A 27371-nucleotide genomic window follows, 5' to 3' on the forward strand; every position below is an offset into this window, starting at 1 on the left:
GGTACATTTTACAGGATCCAAGTAATCAAAGCATCTGGAGTGAAGGTGAGGCAAGGAGGAAGGGTGGAAAAATTCACACACTTTTGTCCTGTGGTGCGAGGAAGGTTCTCCCACATTTGATCTCACTGCGACAGAAGTGGCACATTGCAACATACATATGTACCACACATGGTCTGATAGGTGATTTTTGCGCCCCCTGGTTTCACCAACCCCTAGATACGCCTCTGGTGACCGACAATATGGATGAGGATGTGGTGACCACTACAGCAAAAGTGATGTGTAGACCAGGTGGCCAACTCCGTAGCTGGTAACCCCTAAGAAGGAAGTGCATTAGGGTTTGGTACATGCCATTTTGCAAGTGCAAATGATGTGGCAATTTCTTAGCTCTTTTCCAGGTACTTGACAGACATTCTTTCCATTCTTGACCTGGTACTTTGACTTCCTCTCACACCGTTTTCATGATGCCATGCTCTTTACCAATCTTGGAGGGTCCTTTTCAATGTAGAGTTGAAGAACTGTTCCAACTAGTTTTGCAGCAAGGGAAGCGCTGAGATTTGAGAGAGTTTGACTTCTCTTCTTGTGAATTACCACAGGCACACATGCTTGCGCTCTCTCTCCTCCCCCTCCCACAACTTCAAAGTGAGGTGATAAAAATATCACCCTCTTTTCTGAAGCAACCATGATTTGAAACAGAGGTGCAGTTGGGTAATATTAGACTCTGGACTGCATACATGCCATATATTTTAAGCACATTTTCCCTCTCAACTTGTTTGGTCTGTCATACAGATGGCTCTTACTCAATCTGGGGCCAGGAGAATTTCCTGCGTGAAATTCCATGTTTGTTTCGGATGAGATTATCTTTTCCAACTTGTCTCTGGAGAGAGCTCAGCACACCCACACCATTGCAAATGTTGGGAAGGAAGCCACCCCTTTCAGAGTTTTGATTTGTGCTGTTTTGAAGTTGGTGCATAATTGTTTGCTCTGCCCTAACAACTTCCTTGCCTACAACTCTGTAAACGGGTAAAACCCGTTTAAAGGAGAGGAGTGAAGCTCTTGCCACACATCTGCTTGTGGGTTTCCACTTCTATCCGGTAGGATACGGATTAGACTTGCTTCTGTAGCTTTCCTTACGCAGCGAGAAGCGTACACTGGCAAGTTCGGTATACACCAGGCATTCCGTACAATGGAACTACTCCACAGGGTGCTAAATTTCATGGTCTTCACCATCAGCAAATGTGCACACTTCCATAATGCCCAAAGCTGATTTTATAGAGGAGAAGATCAGAATGCAGCAACAGGTTTTTCTCTTCAACAGAGCTTCAAAAAGAGAGATGTGGTATGGCTGCTTTGAGCTCTCATCGGACATAAGGGTGTTTTGAGATATTAATGCGTCTTTTGTATTTCCATTTAAGGAGTACTGTAGACTTTCCAGCCTTTTTATATTGAACTGTTGCCAGAATAGACCCACACTCTATTCTTCCACGAAGGATTACAGTAACAAGGGGCAAGGCAACTTTGGGGTGGGATTTTCTGGAAAGAAGATGTTTGGTGCTTCATCATGAGACACTACAGAGTTTTTGGACCTGAAAGGTGGTTGATTCTCTTCTGTCCCAGGTTTGTGGAATTAACTTTATAAAGGCTAACAATAACTGTCCAATATTTGAGAAAGGTTAACGAGAAAATTCTTTAGTATTTAGAAATGAGCTACTTAATGTGCTGGTATGATCTGCCATTGTATACTATTGTTTTCTTTCTTGAGGAATGTACATTTATTTATTAAAAGTATTTGTATACCATGAAACGTATCAAAGCGGTTTACAACATTAAAAAAGATAAAAGCCGCACAATGAAAGCATTAAAAAATGATTTAAAAGCAGAAGAGTTAAAAACAAGCACCATTAAACCATTGTAGGAGATTGCTTGCATAGGTGCTGATGGAATAAAAAGGTTTTCATCAGGCGTTTTAAAAGTTGGCACAGAAGACACTCACTGAATCTCTATTGGCAGAGTGTCTGGACCGATGACACTAAAGACTCAGTTTCTCGTTGTTGTCAAATGTGACTCACAAACTCAGAGATGGACCAGCAATTCTCCTGAAGATGATTTCAGTGATCATGCTGGGATATGAGAGTTCAGGTGACTCCTGAGATACCCTGGACCTAAAGATCCTATGAGATAGTAAGAAAATACCTTTAAAGCACTGATAATTTTAGCAGAAGCTAGGAATGGAGGCTAAAAATAATTTCATACTGTTAGAAACAACCATCTTTTTAAAAAAAAGTAAAGTGGGAGACTTGAGTATCTTGGATTTTCACAGCTTAGTTGACAATGCACCTTTTTTTTTTACAATCTCACTATTAGATGACTGTATTATTAGAATAACTTCATTTCTAGCTGCCATTGGTCAAATATAAATATTGTTCAGGAGAGGCTCTCCATTCCTTCAGAGAGGCTTTTCAGGATTTTTCCTGTAGTATCTTGCCATTGGCCAAAGTTCAAAACTGGAATGTGAAAATCCTTCATGGTCTTCCCCACAATAACGAATAGAAGTAAAGTAAAATAATACAATGCAAAATTTGAAATTAAAACCAGCAACAAATAAATGTGATAATGTTTGATCTAAAATGGCAGGTGACAAAAGAGGATCATAAATTATCTTTAATTTAATATTGATGACAGCCAGGGCAAAATTTTTATACCTGTGGTTAATTCTGCATCGATAGCTCCCAGCAAGAGTCAAATTTTTCCTTTTTGTGATTATAACTGTTATTTTCTAACGTCCTTGTAGAAGAGCAGTTCAAGCAAAACTGGATGAAAACAATTAATAATAACTATGTAAGCGATAACAGCCTACTAAATATTCTGTGGGCATTGCTTGGTGCCAAACATACCGTGAGGCAGAGTGTGGCAGCTGCCTCAGGTATCAAATGCTGAAGGGAAAGGTGTGGACAGAGCTGTGTGTGTCATACAGCACCCTAAACAAGCTTGCTAACCTCAGGTGCAGTGAAAAATGTGGTCCTAGTGCCTTTGCAAATATAAGATTCAGCTGCCAGTCCAGTCAACTTCTGCATGTGGAATGGAGAGGGGGATGCCATCTTGTCTACTGCCCAAGGCAACAAATGTCTTGGCCCAGCCCTGACCTTACAAGCAGTGGCTAATGAACTATGGAATCATTACAATATCCTTCTGTGATTTTACAGCCTTATATTACAGGCTAGAGTCACAATTACTTTACTATGTGGGCCAGGGAAGTGGGAAATTGCTTTGATTTCTCACTTTTTAGGTGTGTTGTTGTTGTTTATGTGTTGTAGCTGTACCTTTTGCCTTAAGTGTCCGTGTCTTTTGGTCACCGAATAATGGATTTGCGGCGATCTTATTCCTTACACTTGAGGTTACTTCATATGCTTCATTTTTTAAATGTACCTGTTTAACCTCTATCTCAAAATATAACGCATGTTTGCAACTGTGTATATTTATACTGGGGTGTGTGTTGTTGAGCTGGGATTGGCTGCAAATGCATGTGTGGAAGTCAATGACTCTCTCACAAGTTCCAGCCATTTTTTTCTGACCCAACTGTGTGGTGATTCTGATAATCGCCTTGGGCTGAGACTCATCTCTTCATAAACATATCCAGCCAGGGAACAGGTGGTATCTCTATATCTAGCAAGGCCTAGATGTGGCCAGGCAATGGTGTAGCAGTCAGGGTTGAACCTACAATGGCCGAGTGAGGCAGCCACCTCAGGGGAGGGGCAGGTGCTGGGCACATGGAGTAGTAGTAGAGAGATGTAAAGGCCATGCTAAGCTAGCCTGTTGCCCTCAGGTGAAATGGAGGAAGCGTTCTCCTTGGTGGCCTTATTAGGATTTTGTTTGTGGAATGAGGGGTCGAGGAAACCATCTTGTTTGACTGAGGCAGGTAAATGGCTTGGACCAGCTGTGGGAACAGAATGAGTTTTGTGTATGTGCATGAAAACTTAACATTTGCTTGCTGGTGCATGAACTAACATGTTGTGCACATTCAAAGAGACATGTTTTTCTGTAGCGAGCTATTTGTGTTACTAGAGCACAATAGTTATTAAGGTAGCTGCACCTTACTGTGGATGGTTAGCACCACAAAGGCTTCCCCATTCTCCATGTTGTAGGAGAATGGTTTTCTGTTCATAGATGGAAAGATGAAAGGCTTTTCCTTTTGGTTTCTGTTGCATGAAGTGCTAAGAAACTTTCTTTTTTGAAGGAGGGAGAACAAAAAACTAGGAAAAAACCGCATTCTTGCAGCTGCAGATACCATTTACTAGTAAAAATAATAATGAAAGTGTTTTGGGGTTACGTATCAAATTAAAAGGGCATTAATGAATCTTTCTCTCCCTTTCCTTTCGTGTAGTAAAACATGAAGACCACATTAGGGATTTCCTGCACTGTTATGCTATCATTCTTCTATGTACTCAAATCAGGTGGGTGATACAGAAATTTTGTGGGGAACTTTCCAAATATTTTAAGGGCGGGGGGGACACAAAGCAATAGTGAAAACCAGCAATCTTTGTTAGATGCCCAAAATACTCTAGGATTAAAACTCTGGCTTTTCACTGCTGTGCTGCCGATATTTGCTTTGTATGTTCACGATTATGCAAGGGTAAGTTTAAACTTATTATTTATTTCTTACATTATGTATTTATTTATTACCTCTGTAGTCCACCTTGTTTTTACCAAGGAGCACAAGGTGGTATACATGGCTGTCCCCCACATCTCATTTAACTCACCACAACAACCCTGTGAGGTAGGTCAGGCTGAGAGGCCCAAGGTCACCCAGTGAGCTTCATGGCTTAGTGGGGATTTGAACCCTGGTCTCCCAGGTCCTAGTCTGACACTATAAGCTAAGATTACCTAACTTGCAACATTGTGGGTAGATGTAGTTGGCTCCTATCGGTTAGCTGAAGTTAATTTCTCCTTTAACAGTCAATAAAAAAAATCTCACTCGAAACTAAAAATAATAATTTCCTTTCCTCCTTGCAGAGAAATGCATTGTCCAGGATATTAAAATTGCTAACCCATACGTTGCTGAAGGAGAACCTCTAGGACGCCATTGTTTTTTTTACCCAACACCAGATCTTGAAAACACACCCTATAATTTCAGCTGGTATACAAGTGGAAATAAAACACCTATAACGAAAGACCCATCCTCCAGAATTCATCAGCGTGGAACAAAGCTGTGGTTTATTCCTGCAAGATATGAAGATTCTGGATTATATGAATGTGTTATACGGTCAGGACTTGCATTTAACTGTGGTGCATGTGTGTAAATGGTGGAGGGTGGTAATTCAGGCTACACCATTGGAAATCTGACTGCAGTGGTACCTTGGTTCTCAAACTTAATCGGTTCCGGAAGATGGTTCCAAAACCAAAGCGTTCCAAAACCAAGGCACGCTTTCCCATAGAAACTAATGCAAAATGGATTAATCCGTTCCAAACTTTTAAAAACAACCCCTAAAACAGCAATTTAACATGAATTTTATTATCTAATGAGCAGAGCTGTCAACTTTCAGATTTGAAAATAAGGGATCAGCAGCCTCAAAAATAAGGCATCAGCAGCCTCACCTGTCCTGGAGACAGTCTACGGGATATCTAACCATCCGGGATAGCAGCAGGAAGCAGCAGGAAACAGCACTGGAATAAGGGAATTTCCCGCAAAAAAAGGGAAGGTTGACAGCTATGCTAATGAGACCATTGATCCATAAAATGAAAGCAATAAACAATGTACTGCAGTCACACAATCAATCAATCAATAGCTGAACTGGGTTCCACACAGTCACAAAAACAAAAAAAGAGCCCCCAAAACAAAAATGCAAAATAAATACCAAAAAACAGACAGACCTCAGCATAACACTCAAATCGGAAGTGTAACACTCAAATTGGAGGTGAAACACTCAAATCAGAAGCGTAATACTCAAAACGGAGCATGTTCAGCTTCCGAAAAAAGTTTGCAAACCGGAACACTTACTTCCGGGTTTGCAGTGTTTGGGTTCCAAGTTGTTTGAGTACCAAGGCGTTTGAGAACCAAGGTACCACTGTATTTCCCAGTGCAACGAATCTGAGATAAGCAGATATTGTTTAACTGCTGATTGAGGCTGTGCTTTGGAGAGAGGTTGCAGATCTTAGAATTGTAGAATCAGAAGGGACCCCAGGGGTCATCGAGATCGATCATTCCACTCAAAAGCAAAACGAAAACTAAAATCGCATACACAAGCACCCCAATTTGATTCCTTGCAAGTGGAGCAATTCTGTGTTCACAGCTTGGTGCAAACAAAGCCTGTTTGACTTCAACCTCAAGCACCTTCTCCTGTGACTCCCAGGCCCAACAACTTACCTGCAGCCATAGGGAAGGCAGAAGGTGGAAGCTGGCCCTCCACTCATATTAGAAACATCCATTTCCACCAGGTAGGATTTGGGAGTTCATATTCCAATATGCCCAGCGGTAACACAATGCTGTTTCCACTAATTTCCACTGGGAAGAGGGCTATTTGCATCAATTTCCACAAGAGATGCTTTCATCTCCCTCCCTGAGAAGAGTAGATGTCTCCCTGGGGAGTGGCAGTGCTTGTGGTTACTTCTGCTTTCCCCATCGCTGAGGGGAGTCCCTGGGTCCTTGAGGGCAAGGAAAGGGGGAGGTGGCTGAGGTTAGTGTTCCATGAGCACCACTAAACTTTTTACAGGTGCTCTAAATGGGCATTGGGACGTGGGTAGCGCTGTGGGTTAAATCACAGAGCCTAGGACTTGCCGATCAGAAGGTCGGCAGTTCAAATCCCTGTGACGGGGTGAGCTCCCGTTGCTCAGTCCCTGCTCCTGCCAACCTAGCAGTTCGAAAGCACGTCAAAGTGCAAGTAGATAAATAGGTACCGCTCCGGCGGGAAGGTAAACGGCGTTTCCGTGCGCTGCTTTGGTTTGCCAGAAGCGGCTTAGTCATGCTGGCCACATGACCTGGAAGCTGTACACCGGCTCCCTCAGCCAATAAAGCGAGATGAGCACCGAAACCCAAGAGTCGGCCATGACTGGACCTAATGGTCAGGGGTCCCTTTACCTTTAAATGGGCATTAGAAGCTTGAACTTTTGCAAGTGCTCAACTAGAGTGGCTTTCAAAGTATCACATGTCAGGGTTTAACTTTAGGATGCTTGTATATCGTGCCTTGCATGCTGCCGCCAACGCTCATGTATATAGACAAAATGGTAATGCCTGTTTTTGCCTTCAAAAGTTTGGCTGCCCTTTGCCAGCTACACTTTCATTGGTAGTTCTCACTGAAGAATCTTAACAGCAAAGACTCTTGTGGCACCTTAAAGACCAGCAAATTCATTGTGGTCTAAGCTTTCATGGGCTGCAGTCCATTTGATCCGTTCCATGCAGCACAATCTTAAGTGGAAAGTATACAAAATCTTATACGGTGGTACCTCAGGTTACAGATGCTTCAGGTTACAGACTTCGCTAACCCAGAAATAGTACCTTGGGTTAAGAATGAGATGAGGATGAGATGAGAATGCTTCAGGATGAGAACAGAAATTGTGCGGTGGCAGCGGGAGGCCCCATTAGCTAAAGTGGTACCTCAGGTTAAGAACAGTTTCAGATTAAGAACGGACCTCCAGAACGAATTAAGTTCTTAACCCGAGGTACCACTGTATACACTTGCTAGTCTTTATGGTGACTTGAGACTTTGTGTTATTTTTGCTGAGGGATGACTGCCTTTTGGGGAATATTGTCAGAGTTCATTCAAAGTTCTCATAATTCTAATTGACTGACACGTGATTGTATAACAGCTCTGAATGTGTTTGACTCATACCAGTCAGAGCATCCCATTGCTTAGTATTTTCCAACACTAATTCCTGACCCCCCTTTTCCATTGCACAAAGCCATTCAGCCAAAATGGTATGCCATCTATCTTTGTCCTAAAATGACTGGTAATCTTTAGTTTATCCTCCCATCACCTAATCCTCAACTCGATGAAGTTCAGTAAAACTACACTCTCTGGATGAAAGCATTTCTTCAGGCATTCACAGTTATTTGACTGTGGAATGTGCACATTCTAGATTATTTCAGTGTTTGTGCTTGCATTCCAGCAATATTGCCTAAGTCCAGGACAATCCGAACGTTTTCAAAACATCGTTAAAAAACACTGGTAAACGACTAAAGGGTTTTGTTTTGGAAAACCTTCAAACTGACGTAAGATTGGAATGACTGTGCTCTTCCATTGGGCAACCAGATTGAACTATTTCGGCAGAGATCTTTTGAAATGATTCCTTTGCAAATTGGGAGATTTCAGATGTTGCACCCTTAGGTATGGAAGCGTCAGATTTAGGTCCTGTAATTTTAGTGGGTATTCGTTTATGACCATCTATTTTCCCATTTCCATTTGTTTACATATTTGGTCCAAGAAGTACAATCCTATATGTGTCTTCTCCAAGGGTGAGAGATCCTTTTTTTCTGCCTGAGGGCCACATTCCCTCTTGCATAACTTTTCAAGAGCCACATGGGTGGGACCACAGGCAGAAGCGGGTAGATCACTGAATGTAAATTTTACCTTTTTACCTTAGGATAGTTTTTACACACAGAAATGCATTTCTCTTTATCCCCCATCCAGTCAAGAAAGGCCTTCTTACAGTTCAAGTACACATTCCACCCAGGCAAAGAATACTCATGGAGCGTATGAATCAGGCCCAGTGAGGGGTCTGGAAAGAGTCCTGGGAGCCAGACAGAGAAGCCTGGAGGATTGAAATTGCCCCTCAGACCTGACGTTCCCCACCCCTAGTCATGGGGGAAGCCAGGATTTATGTTGTGATGGGGGCAAGACACCTACCTGTCACCATCCTCTATCTGGCTCTGTCTAGCAGCTTCAGAACGAAACATTTCAACAACAGTTGTTTTAAAATTACCATATTTTTTGCTCTGTAAGACTCACTTTTTCCCTCCTAAAAAGTAAGGGGAAATGTGTGTGCGTCTTAAGGAGCGAATGCAGGCTGCGCAGCTATCCCAGAAGCCAGAACAGCAAGAGGCATTGCTGCTTTCACTGCGCAATAATCCCTCTTGCTGTTCTGTCTTGTGAGATTCAGAATATTTTCCCCCCCTTGTTTTCCTCCTCCAAAAACTAGGTGCGTCATGTGGTCTGGTGCGTCTTATAGAGTGAAAAATACGGTACTTTCTTCTGACGCCAAGTTTTCAGAAAAAGCTGTCAAAATCTTCAGTCATTTGAAAACTAAGTTAAATAAAAAATTTATGTCAGGGAGTACCTTTCATGTGGTTAACGAGTATATTTTTCAAAATTACAAAGAACACACAATTTTTATCTTTTTTTAAAAAAAATCTAGACTAAAACAACTTTTCTTGGATTTGCTGAAAACCTTTCACAATATAATCCAAGTGGCCGCAGCGTGCATTTCAATTTCAAATATTCTGATTATTTCTACTTTTAGTTAAATATTATTTATTTATTTGATTTAGGGATGGGGGAGCTACCTCCATGCCCCTCTGGCTACACCCATGGCCCTAGTCTAGGCTGAAGTACGCCCCTATGAGTTCAATGGGACTTACTCTGGAGTATAAGATTGTAGCCTCCATAAAGTAGACAGGGGTCTATTTGGTAACAAAAATGTGCTTGCTATTGTGTTGTCACTATAACAAAAGGTATCCAAGCACCCACCTCCCTTATCTTATGCTAGGTGCTCCTTTGGGATTAGTGAGAAGGAAAGAACGTAAGATAATAATTGTGAGGGTGGGGGGTAACACTTGGAATGGCTGTGGGTATGCTTACGCTGCAAAAGCAAAAAACTGAAGTAATTTTAACTCTGACACTTTCATGTTTAGTTACCAGAATTCGACAATATGCTACAGAAATAGGATTAGAATACTGGTTGTCAACGACAGTGCCGCTCTCTGTTTTAATGAGAAGTCCAGCTACAATCAAACGGTACCCAAAGGATCAGCTGCAAAGATTGTGTGTTCTAACACGGAGGACTTGGGACGAGAGCTGGATTTTTTGTCTGTTCGTTGGTATAAGGTACAGACCCTTATAGGTCCCCCTCTTCTGTGGTATTTCCCCATCACTTCTTTTCTTCTAATGAATACTTAACGTTAATGTTAGTAACTTCTCAATGCCACATTTCTCTCACAACTGAAGAGCCAGGGCAGTGCGGGAGGGGGGGGAGTATATCTGAAGGAGTGTCTCCACCCCCATCTTTCTACCCAGACACTGAGGTCCAGCGCCGAGGGCCTTCTGGCAGTTCCCTCACTGCGAGAAGCCAAGTTAAAGGGAACCAGGCAGAGGGCCTGCTTGTTAGTGGCACCCGCCCTGTGGAACACCCTCCCACCAGATGTCAAAGAGAACAACAACTACCAAACTTTTAGAAGACATCTAAAGGCAGCCCTGTTTAGGGAAGCTTTTAATGTTTGATGCATTACAGTATTTTAATATTTTGTTGGAAGCCGCCCAGAGTGGCTGGGGAAGCCCAGACAGATGGGCGGGGTATAAATAATAAATAATAATAATAATAATAATAACAATAATAACAAGTAGTAGTAGTAGTAGTAGTAGTAGTATCGTCAGGTGGGGAGGGAGCACTCACCCCTTCCATTGCCCGCTTATTTTCTCCAGCAAAATCTCCCAGGCTACAATTAAAATCATTTATTTTCCTATCTGTCTTATGAAACTGGAAGTGAGCCCAAGGCAGTCAACTCCCTTCATTCCAGTTTTCTCAACAAGCGTGGGTTTGGAACTACATATTCTCTTAGGCAGCTCAGTCTCAAACAAGACATAAATGGGATGGCGCATAAATTTAGTATGTTGCAACTTCTCCAGAGCTCATTACAGCAAAAAGTATACAGGGCAGGCAGACACACGCTTGCCACTTTGCCTCTTTACTCAAAACAAATAATGTAACATATATTAACATAATACAACCAGGTTATTTCATAAGAAAAAGTCACTATGGTGCTTTTTAAAAGGTCAGTGTACAATATTGCTTTTCATGCTGAATGTTTGACTGAATAGTTATTGCATACATTATATAAAATAGAGGAACATAATAATTTCTCTTATTTTTGCCTTCCTCTACAGTGAATTTGTTTAGCATAAGACTCTATACAGAGATTTGTTTAGGATAAGCCAAACTAAGCATGAGCAAATAGTGTGTACTTTTCACATTCTGTGTGCATTTAAACTGAACCTTTGTTTGCTTTTAGGAATGCAAGGCAGTGCAGCAGGATGGACGAGTTTTTGTCTTGCAATCATATCTTGTAATAAACAACGTGAGAGAAGATGATAAGGGAAAATATGAATGTAAAATAACATACACTCATTTGGGGAATCAATATAATGTTTCAAGGAGCATTTTTGTGATTGTTAAAGGTAAATCTTTATGTTTTAGTTCCTTGGTAAAGCCTGTATTTTGTAAAATATTCCCTATGTAATGGGGTTGTATGCAGTTTTAATTTTAAAACTTGAATCTATTTTTAGTTTTATTGTATGAGGTCTCCAGTACATCCCTTAGAGATTGCATCCGTTAGAGATTCCTCACACCTCCATCACATATGGTTTTTGTTCCTATTTCTTTGCCACATCTCCAACAAAGGTTAGATTTCAATTTATATATCTTTGCCAACTTAACTGGTGTTAAGTACCACCTATGGAACATCTTGATAAAATTTTCTTTGATTGTGTATAAGGCGGTAAATCGAATATCTTCTCACCAGAGTTTCTCCCATAAATAGTATGTCTGACATCTTTGGGCCCATTTAATTACAGTTTCTTTCACTTCTTCATCCATCAATTCCCAGTCCAGTAAAATATTATATGTTTTAGATAGCAATTTCTTATTGTTTTGAATTATTATAATATTGAATTTTCAATCCCCTTTTGCAAAGCCTTTCTTTTGATCAGAATTAAATATACTTCCTAGTTGTATATAATGCCATCTCTCAATTTCATATTGACGTATCTCCTCAAAGGATTTTAATCTGAGTTTCCCTTGTTCTTCTTTCAATAGTTGTCTATATGTTGGCCAATTTGTTCTCATATTCAGTTTTTTTACAGCATACGCCTCCATTGGTGATATCCACCAAGGTGTCTGTGGTTCTAACTGTAATCTATATTTATTCCAAAACTTTTATAGTGCACTTCTAAATATATGATTTGTAAATTCTTTATTGACTTTCACCTTCTCATAATTTCAAGATCTAATACAGTGGTGCCTCGCAAGACGAAAATAATCTGTTCCGCGAGTCTCTTCGTCTAGCGGTTTTTTCGTCTTGCGAAGCAAGCCCATAGGGAAAATCGTCTTGCGAAGCAACTCAAAAACAGAAAACCCTTTCGTCTAGCGGGTTTTTCATCTTGCGAGGCACCACTGTATATTAGTTTTTTGCAATTTAATCCAATCTCTTACCCATATTAAGCATTCTGCTTCATAATATTATTTTAAATTTAGCAATACCAATCCTCCCCTTTCTTTTCTTTCCATCCATCAATAATTTATATTTTATCCGCGGTTTTTTCCCTTGCCATACAAATCTCATTATATCTTTCCTCCACTCTTCAAAGCAATTTTCTTTATTTATAATTGGTATTGTTTGGAATAAATATAGCATTTTTGGTAGAATATATTGATAACTTTAGTCTGCTCCAGGTTTCAAAATCTTTTCTTATTCCTTTCCAAACTTTTTCATAGTTATTTTTAAACAGTTTGATATTCTTCATAGTTAAATCTATACCCAAATATTTTGCTTTCTTAACAATCTGTAGGCCTACCTTCTCCTAAAGTTCTTTTTGTTCTTGTTCTTGAATATTTTTTACCATAAGTTTTGTCTTTTCCATATTCATCTTAAAACCTGACACCCTACCAAAATCATTTATTATCTCTATTGCTTTGGCGATGCTTACTTCTGGTTCTTCTGTTGTGAGCAAAATATCATCCGCAAAGGCTCTAATCTTAAAAATCTTTTTTCTGAGTGTTATTCCTTTAATTCCTTTATCTTTCCTTATTTCTGATAATAATATCTCTAATGTTAGTATAAAAAAATTAAAAGTGAAATGGGACACCCTTGTCTGGTGCCCCTCTCCACTGGGAAACATTCTGTCTTGCCACTGTTAATTATTAGCCTAGCCTGCTGCTTCTCATAGATTGCTTTTATACCTCTACAATAGTATTCCCCCAGTGATGTTAGTTTCAATACCTTCTGTAAGAATACCCTTGATAAGTTATCAAAAGCCTTTTCGGCATCTATTAGCATAAACACCATTCTTTTATTTGGTCTTAACTCCAAGTATTCCAATAAATCAATCACTATCCTCATATTCCAATAAATCAATCACTATCCTCATATTTGTCTTTATATGTCTGTTTGGGAGGAATCCCGCTTGATCTTGATTTATATTATTCTTTAAAAGTGATTTTAATCTGTTTGCTAGGATACCCGCAAACTGCTTATAATCATTATTAAGCAATGATATGGGTCTATAATTATTGACTGATTTCCTATTTATTCCTTGTTTATGTATTAACATAACGTAGGCAGATTAATTTCAATGGGTCATTTCTGAGTGGAACTTGGTTGCAACTCACATGTTTTCCATTATCATTTAGTATCAGTTCACTGGATTCCCAGTGAATGACACCCTAGTGCCCCGTCCCCCCAGGTTGGCTTTTTCTTTGCATTAAAAAAACCACACTAAAGCACTTTTATAACTGGAACACTATTGGATAATTATGTTATTATTTTGACAGAAAAGATGGGTAAATTAAAAAAAAACTACTAAAATGGGAAAGGAAATATTTTGAAAATGCATTTCAGTAGATGTAGGGCGATAGGCTCACCTGCCCACTATGTTGTTATAAATGTATAAACCATGCATCATGGAAAAGGGTAATGCTTCTGAATATCAGTTTCTGGAAATCACAGGAGGGGAAGAGTGCTCTGTGCTCAGATCCTGCTCGTGGGTTTCCTATAGGCATCTGGTTGGCCTCTGTGAGAACAGGATGCTGGACTAGATGGGCCACTGGCCTGATCCAGCAGGCTCTTCTTAAATTCTTTAAGAGTAGTCCTAGGACCGTCTTTACCTGCGGAGACTACACTGCGAAAGTGTGAAGAAGCAGGAGGAAAGCAGTCATTTAATGATGATGTCATGTTGCTGCCCTGTAAAAAGTTAGTGAGCAAAGCATGGCCATTATGCAGTAAAAGCACAGTTTGGAAGCATCCCATGTTTTCTCTGGGCATGTGCTGGTCCCGAGGGTTAACCGTGTGGTGAGGTCCGAGTCCAGTCCAAGGTCCAGTCCGAGGTCAAGGGTGTGGTAGGGAGGCAGTCCGTCAAAGCTGAAGCGGGGTCCAAGGCAGGGAGTTGGGTGAGGTCAGGAACTCTGGCAGGAGAGCAGGACAGGGTGCAGGCAGGAACAGGCTACCAACAATGTTGCTCCTGCAACCTGGGACTGGGGCTGGCTGGCTTTTATCTGCTCTGAGGCATAGGGCGGCCCCGGTCCACAGGTGACTCGCCTCTCCTGGCCTGGAGGCGAGCACTCCTCCTGCGGGAACTTAGTTCCCTCCGCCTCTCTGCCCTGAGCCTCTGCAGCTCAGGAGAGGCTGGAGGGTTACCAGACCCAGAGGCAACCTCAGCTTCCTCTGATGGGGCTGAGAGTGGAGCACCTGCAGGCAATGGGTCCTCCATCACCTCAGGAGCCAAAGCAGACTCAGCTGATGCCTGCACCTGAGGATCCAGCACAAGTGAGGACCCTTCAGGCTCAAGCCCCAGTCCCGGCTCAGCTGGTTCTGGAGGCGGGGACTCCTGTGCAGGCTGGGATTCCTCAGGTTCAGCCTCCGAGTCCGAATCCCAGGCCATCACAGGGCAGGTCACTTGAGGCAGAGACGGGGAGTTGCTGTTGGATGTCAGATACAGTATGTAGTTATTCTCTTTTGCACTTGCAGGAAAGCATCCCCCACTTTTGAAAGTCCTTGTCCTTGGTTGCTGCCCTGTGGAGTTTGGGCACAGTTGTCTGAGTTAGGAAAAGAGAGAGGGGCTCTTTGAAATCCTTGAAAGGCAAGGATCCACCAGCAGAGGGCAGACAAGATCCCCTGTGGGGGAAAATGGGAGGCCAGCAGCTATGGAAAGCAGAGTCACCTGGTACCCAGAGCCAGCCCTACCATGAGTGAGGTGGCTACCTCAAGCAGCCGACTTTGGAGTTGCCATGAAAACACAGCAGAGGTGGCTGTGTGATTTTCTGCATCAGGTGCTGAAATATCTTGGCCGGTCTTTGGTATTGTGTGTGACGGACAGGCCCTGGGTCAGCCTCCTGGGGACCCAGCAACCAGTGAGAGCTGGTTGGGCCAGCAGCCAATCAGGAGGGATTGGCAGGTCAGAAATTGAGAAGCTAGAAGTTTAACAGTCAGATAGAGACTGTCAGTTGGTGAGGGCAGATGGTGGGGACCTTGATCTGTCTGAGGGAGCTCAGACAGAGAATTGGCTGCCAGTTAGTGAGTTAGATAGCTACCTGCTCGGTCAGGAACAAGTTTTATCCAAGCAGGGCAACCCAGTTTGATTCCCTGAGGGGGAAGCTGAAACCCTACAAAGGGTTGAGTGAGTGTTGCTGGTTTTTCTAGGTGGGAAAAGTCTATATTGAGACTTGCTTTTAAAAAGAGCGTGGTTTAAAGCTCTTTGCAAAGAGTGTGTGCTTTGGACCAAGTTTTGTGCCTTGTTTATGTAACCGTCACATTTGGAATCCTCATTAAATGCCATTAAATAAATTGTTTTGTTTTGTTTCAGAAGTGCATCCTCATACCAGTGGCATGTAGTCAGTGGTCTAGGCTAGTCCCCTAAATGTTCCCCTGGCACCTCCTTCCCAAAGCCTTGGAAGCTTCTTCCCAGTTTAGGGTAGAAGGTGCTATGCTGTGCTGATGCATGTGATTCCCCCCCCCCCTCCATCACACTTGCAAGCTGGTGCCTCTGGCCTTCACTGTTTCCCTACAAAAAAATTCACCGTATGCTACTGCCTCATACTTTGAACCTCTGGGAGTGGACAAGGGGCAGTCTTCAAAGAAGCACAATACCTTGCTTCTGCTGACTCACAAATGCTGCCACAAACAGTCAATTCCAGACCTCTCCTGTGTTAAAAACAGGAGAGTTGTGTCTTTTAGCACACTCATAAAATTGGTCATGTTACCCAGCGCCCATATTTAGTGTGGGTGTCTGTCACACTGTTTGTGGGCAAGGCATTTGCTGTTCTGCCTCTGGCAGCAAAATGTCTCAGACCAGTCCTGATGGTAGTTCAGGAGAGTATCAAGTTAGGGCATTTGGCTTCTCCCCTGACTTTCCCCTTACTTTCTTCTCTAGCAGACTTTGGCTTCCAGTTTCTGGGCCCCTAAGGAAGGAAGGAAGGAAGGAAGGAAGGAAGGAGTGGAAATTAAATAATAAACTCCACCCAGCTTGGATGGAGAGAGCTCTCTGCCATCTCCCTGAGATTTTGCCTGGGTGTGGCTACCTGCCCTGAAGCCTAGGGAACATCTTCTGTTGTAAAGACCTCTGGGCCATACTGAGGCCTGGACTCTTTTCCCCATCATCAAGAGTCAAGACAAAATCTATTATTATATATTGACCATATCTGTTATCTGAACTATTATGGAAATCCCATCCCCCCAAAAAGAGCTGTTGTTCTCTATCTGATCTTATGAAAATATTTCTGTCTTCTTCTGTTGCTAGCAAATGAACCAAAGAAAAGAACTGAGATTCTGTACCCCAGAAATAATACTATTGAAGCTGAACTTGGTAAGTAATTTAGTACTTTCATATTTTAAAGAGAACTGGCCGAACAAAACTGCCTACAACAACACAAAATGAACAAGAACCCAATCATTTCATTATTTCCATGAGTCGAAGGCATTGTTATCAGTAGTAATCGCTAGCATTGCACTTTCTAAGTAGTTCCTTATTTGACTGTTCAGTGTCTCCCTGCTTTTGCTACATAATTTCCCCCCTAAATATTTTTTGAAATCTGCAGAGCTCACATAATTTGTGGATGGTTTACTCTTGTTGTCATTGGTATCCATCTGTCTCAAGAGGTGATGGAAGAGTCTGCCATCAGGGTAAAGTCAAACAGTTGGAGAGTTATAGTGCCTGCTGTGGCTGTAGAGACCAATATGGGAGAGACATGTTTTGTTACAGATGGGGCAGATGAAGGCATCTGGTTTCACTGTTACAGATGTATCATAGCATTTCTTCTCTCTGTGCTGCTCCCAGAGGTCTCTTCTGGGCACTGCTGTGGATACATGACCTCACTGTCTGTCTTCAGGCCCTGCAGTCATCTGCAAGGGATACCCAAACATTGGGGTTAATGTTGCCAGCCTTCATGTCACATTTGCAGACATCTTTATAATGCAAGGTTGGCCTGTCAACAGGCCTGGTGCCTGAATCCAGCTTTCCCGTAAAGCACATCTTTGAGAGGATCCTGCCATCTTTCATTCTGTGTACATGACCAAGCCAGCGTAGACATCACTGAAACACTACATTAGCACAAACAATGAGAGATTATATACCAGAAGATGTGACATGATTGTACAACTACAATTTATTGAAAGTGTCTTATGGCCATTTTCTGATAATGAATTTTGCAGGCTCCAAAATATTTACGATGTGCAATGTGTCAAGTTACAGAAACTCTTTAAATAGCATCACCTGGAAAGTCAATAATACACCAGTAAACTTCCTGTTTAACGGTAGAATTGAAGAAGGATTCGAGTAAGTATATCTATTTTTATTTTATTTTTTAAACAAGTTTTTATTATTAAAATAATTCAGCATTAATACACACATGTTACGAATAAACATAGAAACATACATTTCATACAATCCTTAAAAATGTTCATACATACCCACACTCAATCCCACAGATACTTCCTTTTCCCATCCCTCACCCCACCTTTGTGTTAGACTTCCAATATACTCAATTGCAATGTGTAATAGAAAAAGAAGCAGAAAATTGGTTTAAAGGTGTGTGAAAGAAAGTAATAGAAGTGGAAAGAAATTGCAATATCTGTTTTTAACGTAAATAAATCCAGCATGATTTGTTTCCTCTCGTTGTGTACTCATGACAAACGGCATGGGACACTTCTGTCCTTCAGCTTTGTCCACAGCAGATTCCACACAGGATCTCGTTTAGAAAATGGCCATGTATAAAATCTGCACAGCTGCATGACAGGGTAGATTAAATCAGCCCAAGAGTGAGTGATGTGACCTTGTCCACCAAGCAGCTAGTTTAAATCTGGGCTTCAGTTTTTGCACCTGGAAATCCTTTGCTGCAACCCCCACAATGCCCCTTTAGAACACATTTTCAATGTGTACTTCTACTACTTTTTGAACAGAAAAGACTTCCCTGTTGAAGGAGCATGGGCTTATGTAGTCCCTCTGACCATCAATGAGGTGAAAAGTGAAGATTATGACCAGCGGTTTGTTTGCCAGGCGGGCGAAGTTGCTGCATACTTCTTAATACAACGCCCACGTACGTATGTCATCTGGTATTTTTATTAGTAAAAAAATGAATAATTGTGAAGAATGCAAATGAATAAACACACCTTTCAAATCGCCTCTGGAGGGTTGAGGACCCTCAGGAATCAGCGTGTTTTTACATGAGTAGAAGGTGTGTTTTTATTTAAAATGCAATTCTGGGTTATTTGTGGGGCATAGGAATTCATTCATATTCCCCTCCCCCAAATATAGTCCGGTCCCCCCACAAGGTATGAGGGAGAGTGGACCGGCCCCCTGCTGAAAAAGTTTGCTGACCCCTGCTCTAGGATAATGGGAGTTGTGGTCCAATCTTCTATTCTGCAATGCATCTAGCTGGACTAGATGACCCTTCTGGTCCCTTCCAGCTCTACAGTTCTCTGATTTTAATATCTGGAGGGCCCAACATTTCCAATTCCTGCCCTAGTGGGATCCCAGTTGCTTACCTTACTTTGAAATATTCATATATGCTTTGCTTGTCTGATCCTGGTACATCTGAGTGGCTCCACTTTTTTCATTTTCTTTTTCTTTTCCATTTCAGCCAAAAATATATTGGGACTGATTGCACTGGTATTGCTCATTTTTATCCCCGTGCTAATCTGCGCATTGTTCAAGATTGAGCTTGTACTTTGGTATCGGAAGTCATGCCACCCTTTTCTTCATAAAAAAGGTAATGGTATATTATTTACTACGAAAGGGAAAGAATACAGTGCCCTTATCTGCGGCCACAAAAATAAAAGCAAAGAAGGGGGTGCAGGAAGCATGCCATAGCAAAGCAATGGGTGGCTATAGTCATAGGATATCTACAGATGGAGTGATTGCAAGACAATGCTAATGGTTGAGATTCAGTGCCGATTATTTTGTTATCAGAGGTGCCATTCCTTTGCACCTTCCATGCTGTTGCTGTAGAAACCCAGATGGGCAGGGCTAGTAATGTGGCTCATCTCTGCCTCATCCACTTCCAGGAGCTGACCATGTTGGCTTTGGAAGTAGCCCCAATGCCAGCTCCTCACGTGCAAACTCCTAGGTTAAAAAATGACTGGAGTGGTATGGGAAGGAACCAAAATAAAGCTCACAGCCCAAGCTGCCCCTGTATCTTGTCCCAAAGCAGGATTGCCCATTGAATGTCACTTAAAAACATGAGATATATGCTGATCTACTTGCTGATAATAGGCAGCATAAAAATAACACAGTATACCTAGCACCTTATGTTATTATTTAGCTCTGCCAATTACCTTGGTCTGTGGTGTTCAGTTTCTTTCTTTCTTTCCTTTTCTTTTTAAATAATATTTATTAAATTTCCATTTTAACAATCCAATCAAACCATATTATATAATACAAATTATACAAATTATCCAGTAATCGAACAGTCCCAATATTATGCCTAATTATAAATTTTTGGCTGACTTCCCATGCTTTGAGATTGGAGGGAATCCTAATCACCTCATAGTTCTACTTCATAACCATTACAATAATTCCCATAATTCATTCTGATGTAAATCCATTATTTTCAACAATCTCTGAGTTCATTCTGCAAATGAGTTAAGTCAAAACATTTCTGTGTGGATTTTGTGTCTTTCTTCTTCTTCTTTATGCTCCAAATCTGTAATCCAAGTTTCCCCTCTGTAAATTCGCATCATCCCTTCACAAACTGGTGTTGCCTAATCAGTCCAGGAGCCTTCCACTGCAGGCGGCTGCCATATTGACACGCAGGCCAGATAGAATCAAATCATGGCATCTGCCCAATGTTGTTCTTTAACCAGCTGCTATTCAAACACTAGCTGTTCCTGGAGGGGGTTTACCAAGTAAAACTGGAAATGCAAGTATCGAAGAGTAAAATATTAGAGGTTTACATGTGGTGTTCAGTTTCAGATGGCAAGATCTATGATGCCTACGTACTGTATCCAAAAACGGATACCCAAGATTGTTTTGCTCTGAAAGTGCTTCCTGAGGTTTTGGAGAAAAAGTGTGGGTATAATCTATTTATCCTTGGCCGGGATGACTTACCAGGAAAAGGTAAGAAAAGAAAAGAAAAAAGCATTCATTCATCCTTATTGCTTTTTAAATAAAAGAGGTTATCTCAGTCTCATCCATAAACTAATGAGGTGTTAATAACTTGCAATAACTGATAGTCATCTTGCAGTTCTGTTTAATATGGAGCATGAACCTTTCCATCCTGCTTGCTTGCTTTTGAGCCAAAGTTGGATACCCACACAGAGTTGAATACGTATTTCAAATCCCAAGGCATCAATATGTTATGTGCATATGGTCGGATATCTGGGATTTTTCCTCCTAAGAAAAATTTCTGCATCGTTAAGAATCCATGAATATCACAAAAAGTAGGTGATTAACTTGCAGAAGCCCATTTTTGATGTGGTATTTATCTTATTTATTTATTTAATTTACAGCTGTAGTCAACGTTATTGATGAAACCATTAAGCAAAGCAGAAGGCTAATCATTATTTTAGTACCCGGATTCCAAACCTACAGTATATCACAAGGGGTTCCTGAGGAGCAAATAGCTTTGTACAATGCCCTTATGAGTGAAAGTGCTGGACTGAAAGTCATTCTGATCGAAATGGGTAAAATAGAGGATTACAGCAGCTTGCCAGAATCCATTAGATACATCAAGCAAAAGCAGGGAGCCATTAGATGGAAAGGTGACCTTACGAAGAAGCATTCTTATTCTGCAAATACCAAGTTCTGGAAAAAGGTCAGATACCGAATGCCACCAGGACACCAAATTTCTCCAGAACTACCTTTGGTGCCAACCTCTCTCAATACAACAGAAACCCTTGTATCCTTTTAATAACTCCTGGCGCAGCTGTTTCAAAAGACTACTTTGATGGATGGTGCTGTTACAGCCACCATTTGTACATGGTAAACGGACTCTTTTGACAACATCGCTTCCACTAGCATTTCTTAATGTACCAAATTCACATAGTGTTTCAAACAAAAAAGGTAAAACTTAAAACAACTTATTTCAACTAATGTACGATGAGCAGGGTTTTTCATTTGTTTCTCTTGTTGTGGGAGGAAAACTACACACAGTGGCTACACTCCAGCTGAATGCACGTGGATTAGCTACACTTGTGTATCCTGTTTTAAAGAAAGTTGAAATGCTGACAACCAGCTGTTTAGTGAATCTAGACCACCGCCTTCCTCGTCCTGCCAATCAGCCTATCAATGGGATTTTAGCTTTGCGCAAAAGGTTGGCTCATAGAAGAAAATCACATTTGGAGCATAGGTCTTTGTGTCTGATACACCACCCGGCTATAGACAGATCCATGGAAGCAGGGCTGCCTTACTTCAAAAAGTGAAAATCTGGACACTGTTCAGCGATTTCCACATGGACACTGTTTTCTATGATCAAATTCCAGCCATGTCCAGGAAATTCTGGATGTATGGCAACTCTAATGGAAGTCTCTTTCTGTGAACACGTAGCCCCTAACTACATTTGACCAGTTGTTTCTTTGTTCTGCTGAAATTCAACCTTGCAGTTTTTTCATTTTTTACTCTTACTGTATTATGGTAACACTTGACGACTGACTTAGACGTGTCTGAAATCATTTGCAGCCTCTTATATGCACCATGGGGACGCGGGTGGCGCTGTGGGTTAAAGCCTCAGCGCCTAGGGCTTGCTGATTGAAAGGTCGGTGGTTCGAATCCCCACGGCGGGGTGCGCTCCCGTTGCTCGGTCCCAGCGCCTGCCAACCTAGCAGTTTGAAAGCACCCCCAGGTGCAAGTAGATAAATAGGGACCGCTTACTGGCGGGAAGGTAAACGGTGTTTCCGTGTGTGGCTCTGGCTCCCCAGATGCAGCTTTGTCACGCTGGCCACGTGACCCGGAAGTGTCTCCGGACAGCGCTGGCCCCCGACCTCTTGAGTGAGATGGGCGCACAACCCTAGAGTCTGGCAAGACTGGCCCATACGGGCAGGGGTACCTTTACCTTTTTTATATGCACCATTCCATTTGAACTCACCCTTTGCAATATTCAGGGAGTAGTTGGGTTACTTTGTGAACTGTCACTGTGTTTATATTTGACTTTCGTTTAAGTTTTGATGTAATAGATTGTATTTTTTATATTTTATTTCCCTTGCCCCTCACTGCTTATTCTTCCCCTGCAAATACATACACACACCTGCCCCAAATTTGCTTTAATTCACAAACACCATGGAAACGGCCATCCTTCAAAATTCACACTTCTCTGAACTTTGCAATGTAGTTTTCCAGACAATTAATTTGTACAAAAATGCATATACTCGGGTTAAGCGTCCATAAAAATGTGCATATACATGAAAATAACATACAGAAATACATCATTTTAGAGGATGTTGCTTTGCAAAAATGTGTCTTAGGCAAATCACGTATGAGCATGTGTATAACAGGAGTAATTTGCATTAAAATGCTGATGGATTTTAATGAGAACTCAAAAGAAAAATTCACAAACTGATGTGGAAATGTGGACCTAAGATTGGAAAACTGGGAAAATTGAAATGAACAAGTTTGCCTATCCTTACTTATATCAATGCTTCATACATTGAGTGAACAGGACTCTAGTCCATGAATGCTTATGTCGTAATAAAATAATTATCAGTGAATCCAACATAGAGTAGACCCATCAAAAGCAATAAACATGACTGAGTTCCATTAATGTAAATGGCTGTACTCTGTGTAGTTGGATGCAACTCTCTGGCTTAAAGTACCATAACGTTGTTTGTTCCTTTGCAATATTTGCCTTCTACGATTGTTGTTATGAATAGTAATGATTCTCAGGAAATACATTTTTTTACGGATAAACATGTAATGTTTCAGAGGTAGAGATGTTTTAAACTTCCAGTTCTTTTATTGATTTAGAAGGGGCAAAAGAATACTAAAAAGTAAAATGTGAAATATATTATTATTATTATTTATTTAATTTATATAACCCCCTATACCCAGAGGTCTCAGGCTCGTTCACAGAATGAGCAGTGTCAAACTGTAAGAAACTTACATGTGAAATAACTCCAACCATGATAAATTGGTGAATGGACAATGATATACATTTTTTTTTTTATCGACAAAAATGTTCAGGAAGTATGAAGTGGTTTGGACTTTATGCTGAACAGGAATATAGCAAAGCAGCATTACTTAACTAAACCCACAATAGTCATTATGACAATATGCTTCTGCTCTTCATATTTTACTCATGAAACTTTTAATTATCATTCAACATCTTCAATCCACATTGCTTGTATTTACAGAGCATATTTTTTTTTAATGTTAGGAGAATCTTGTGTTTGTGCCTACAGGAAAGCATAATTTCTATGATGAGGCGGGTCATGCTCTCAGGAAACAGTCTTGGATTCATAAAGGCTGCTGCACAATTTTAAAATAATCATGCTGTTTGGGTCTCAGACTGGTGGCTTCCAGGTCACCTGTTCATTAAGCATTCATCCTGATTTGTTTGCACAATTTTTGTGAGGATGGGTGTCACATGACGGCTGTTCAGCGGTCATTTTTTAAAAAATTGCACATTCATGACAATCTGTGTCCCTGATGCTTTTGGATCAGTCACACACAATCCCGCTTTCAGTACTGTTTGCCCCTGCAAAAGTTCGGGTTCATTTCCAAGCAGTGTATATCCTGTAACTTACTGCTGAAATCCCACCTTTTTATCTCATAAATGTTCTAGTTTTATTGCATACCCGAAGGAGCGTCTCCACCCCCATCAATCTGCCCAGACACTGAGGTCCAGTGCCAAGGGCCTCCTGGCAGTTCCCTCGCTACGAGAAGCCAAGTTACAGGGAACCAGGCAGAGGGCCTTCTCTGTAGTGGCACCCGCCCTGTGGAACGCCCTCCCATCAGATGTCAAAGAGAAGAACAACTACCAGACTTTTAGAAGACATCTGAAGGCAGCCCTGTTTAGGGAAGCTTTTAATGTTTAATAGGTTATTGTATTTTAATATTCTGTTGGAAGCCGCCCAGAGTGGCTGGGGAAGCCCAGCCAGATGGGTGGGGTATAAATAATAAATTATTATTATTATTATTAGTTTTATTGTGTGCTATAGACAGCAATAATGTGGTACCATTGCGGAAGCATTGCAAAGCAAACTGCAAGCAGAATAAATCTACAACTAATTCACTAATGTTAAGAAGATGTTTCAGAATACACACACAATAAAACAGCAGTCTGGAGGAGCCCTCTGTTTTCTTTTAGGAGCAGCAGTCTTTGTTGCCACAGAAGATGGTCACAGCATCAAATTAACTATGAAAACCAATCATCAGGCAAAGGAATGGGAGGGTCTTAACATCCAGCCTCGGACAGGAAGCTAGCTCAATGGTTTATGGCTTTTAGTTGATCCTAATAAAGGTGGTATTCTGTTTCTGCTGCTGCTGCTGTATTTTCCTCGAATGAATCTACATGGCACAGCATTGAAAACCACAATGTGTTGCAGAAATGTCCAAAGTCCGTTTCGGGGGCTTAATCCGGCCCACTGGTCGGTTTAATTTGGCTCCTGTGGCAGTTTATTTCCTGGGGTAAAATCCTAAAAAACCCTTAACTGAAGGAATGGGTTTCTGTGCAGTAAGTTTAAAACTGACTCACCCCCCCTTTCTTCTTTCTCCAAGAGAGCACTCTAAAATGCATAAAACTTGAGCTGTTGAGCAAAAGCATAACAAGGACACAGCTGCATAAACAAGCTCTCTCCTTTATCAGTCACGGCAAGGGATGACCCTGGCTGTTCTTCTAGGGGAACAGAGAAGATACGGCAGTACCTTATCTTATGTGCTGACCACAAAAGACGCACAGGCCGATGTCCGGGAAAAACGCCAAAAGCGTGTTCCCGGAGATGATGACCTCTTCCTCCCAGATAAGAGTAGGAAGAGGAAGATCCTTTTATGGTCAGAAGTACAGGAAGGAATTCCCTTTTATGGTTAAGAATACCAGAGCAAGAACATATGTGATGTCAACCTGCGTACATAGGCTGACATGGTTGGATTCCTGGAGAAGGAGGGAGAGGGTGCCTGGAGGATATATATACTGCATGAAACTTGTCATTTCTTTGGACTTGCTGTGGACTTGATCACGCAAGTGCCTTCTGCTATCCAGAGAGCAGAATAAACTCTTTGAATCAACCTTGGTGTCATTTGACTTCCTTCCTCCTGTCCCGGAGCAATGCAGACCCAATCGGTGAACTCCAATAAGGCTACACAACAACTTCAATCCTAAAAAATGGTTAACAACTTTGGTCGGCCCTCACGGTCCTTCACTTCATCAAATCTGGCCCTCTTTGAAAAAAGTTTGGACGTCACAGGATTCATTTTGTTTGCTAACCACTTGGCAATGTGACTCCCAGACCAAAGAGTCATGCCATTTTGCTTTAAATTAGCACACTTTGATATTTATATGATATGGTGTTCCACTTACGCTCTGTGAAGAGCCCACATGTTCTGGGGGGGCCGTGAAAGAAGGAAAGTAGCAAATGTCAAAGTAGCTGCACAATTTGTACTTGGGGTTTCTATTTGCAGTTTGAAATGGCATTTAAACAACCTTGTTAATGTATTTAGTAAATTACTTTGTATTATATCAGCTGTAGGGATCTCTTACCAGGAGTACCTAACACACTGTGCCAGTCTTGTTTTAATCAAAATAGACCTCTTTCTTGGATGCTTAGGGACCTAGAAGTACCCAGAAGAGTTATTTGAGGGACCAACAGCAGAGTTTTTACTAGTACCCAAGAAGAATTCCTTGCTGCAATGCACAAAACCATGATCAGGTTCCATTTTAGATATTTCTTTTCCTTCCTTTCTTTTCCACAGTTTCAGTATTTCTAGAAACAAGTCATTCATGAAATTGAGAATATAAGTAATCAACTTTAGAGCTGGATTGTTATTTAGATTTATTAGACATGTTCTTGAATAGCGATTTGAATTTGAAAAGTAAAGTGTTGGGAAGTTGTGTTTTAGTGGCAGTGCAACTAATGACTGCGCATTTCATGAAGGATTTGGAAGGAGCTGTGAAATACTATTGGTGTTAAAAAGACTTGGGATACAGCTTTGGTTGAAATGACCCCTGTAATTCGGTTCTCTGCTGGTGTTCGGCAGAGGCTTTCCTGCGTGCATGCACTCACAGAATACTCTATGACCAAATGCAGTGCTTTTTTGGGGGGAGGACGCAGGGGTATGCATACCCCTAACATTTTGTGAATCTTTGTACTTTTGTCCATTTACTGCAGGGGTGGCCAACTCTCAAGAGACTGCAATCTGCTTTCAGAATTAAAAACTGGCAGTAATCTACTCCCGTTTTTGGGGGTTCAGCTCAAAGTTGTTGAGCTTTATTTGAGAAGGAAACCCCCTTTTTTGGGGGGGGGATTCAGCACAGAGAAAGCTCCATCTTCCCTTCCAGAGATCAAACAACAATGGAGGCCGGGGCAGGAGTCAGTTTTAGCAACGCTAAGGAAAGGCAGCCGCGATATACCAAAACCTCAGGGAGATCTACCAGTAGATCGCGATCGACCTGTTGGACATCCCTGATTTACTGTATTTCTTTTTCCTGATTTGAACCATAAAATAGTGATTTTCTTGACTCAAGATAAGAATACCCCCAAACATTTATATATATATATATTTTAAAAATTGGGACGCGGATGGCGCTGTGGGTAAAAGCCTCAGCGCCTAGGGCTTGCTGATCGAAAGGTCGGCGGATCGAATCCCTGCAGCGGGGTGCGCTCCCGTTGTTCAGTCCCAGCGCCTGCCAACCTAGCAGTTCGAAAGCACTCCCGGGTGCAAGTAGATAAATAGGGACCGCTTACTAGCGGGAAGGTAAACAGCGTTTCCGTGTGCTGCGCTGGCTCTATGTCACGCTGGCCACGTGACCCGGAAGTG

General features: G+C 41.5%; 1 protein-coding gene across 1 annotated transcript; it reads left to right on the forward strand.

Moving 5' to 3' along the window:
- Positions 1-997: 997 nt before the first annotated feature.
- LOC114596403 (interleukin-1 receptor-like 2) lies at positions 998-23166 on the forward strand. The gene is made up of 11 exons (XM_028727942.2): positions 998-1614; positions 4379-4448; positions 5008-5257; positions 9839-10031; positions 11213-11378; positions 16710-16775; positions 17621-17744; positions 18368-18504; positions 19048-19176; positions 20373-20522; positions 20915-23166. Exons 2-11 carry the CDS (start codon positions 4385-4387, stop codon positions 21313-21315), a joined length of 1680 nt encoding a protein of 559 aa, XP_028583775.2. The 5' UTR covers positions 998-1614; positions 4379-4384; the 3' UTR covers positions 21316-23166.
- The last annotated feature ends 4205 nt before the right edge of the window (positions 23167-27371 follow it).

The sequence above is a fragment of the Podarcis muralis genome, chromosome 4 (genome assembly GCF_964188315.1).
Source record: "Podarcis muralis chromosome 4, rPodMur119.hap1.1, whole genome shotgun sequence".
In the NCBI taxonomy this organism is placed as follows: Eukaryota; Metazoa; Chordata; class Lepidosauria; order Squamata; family Lacertidae; genus Podarcis; species Podarcis muralis.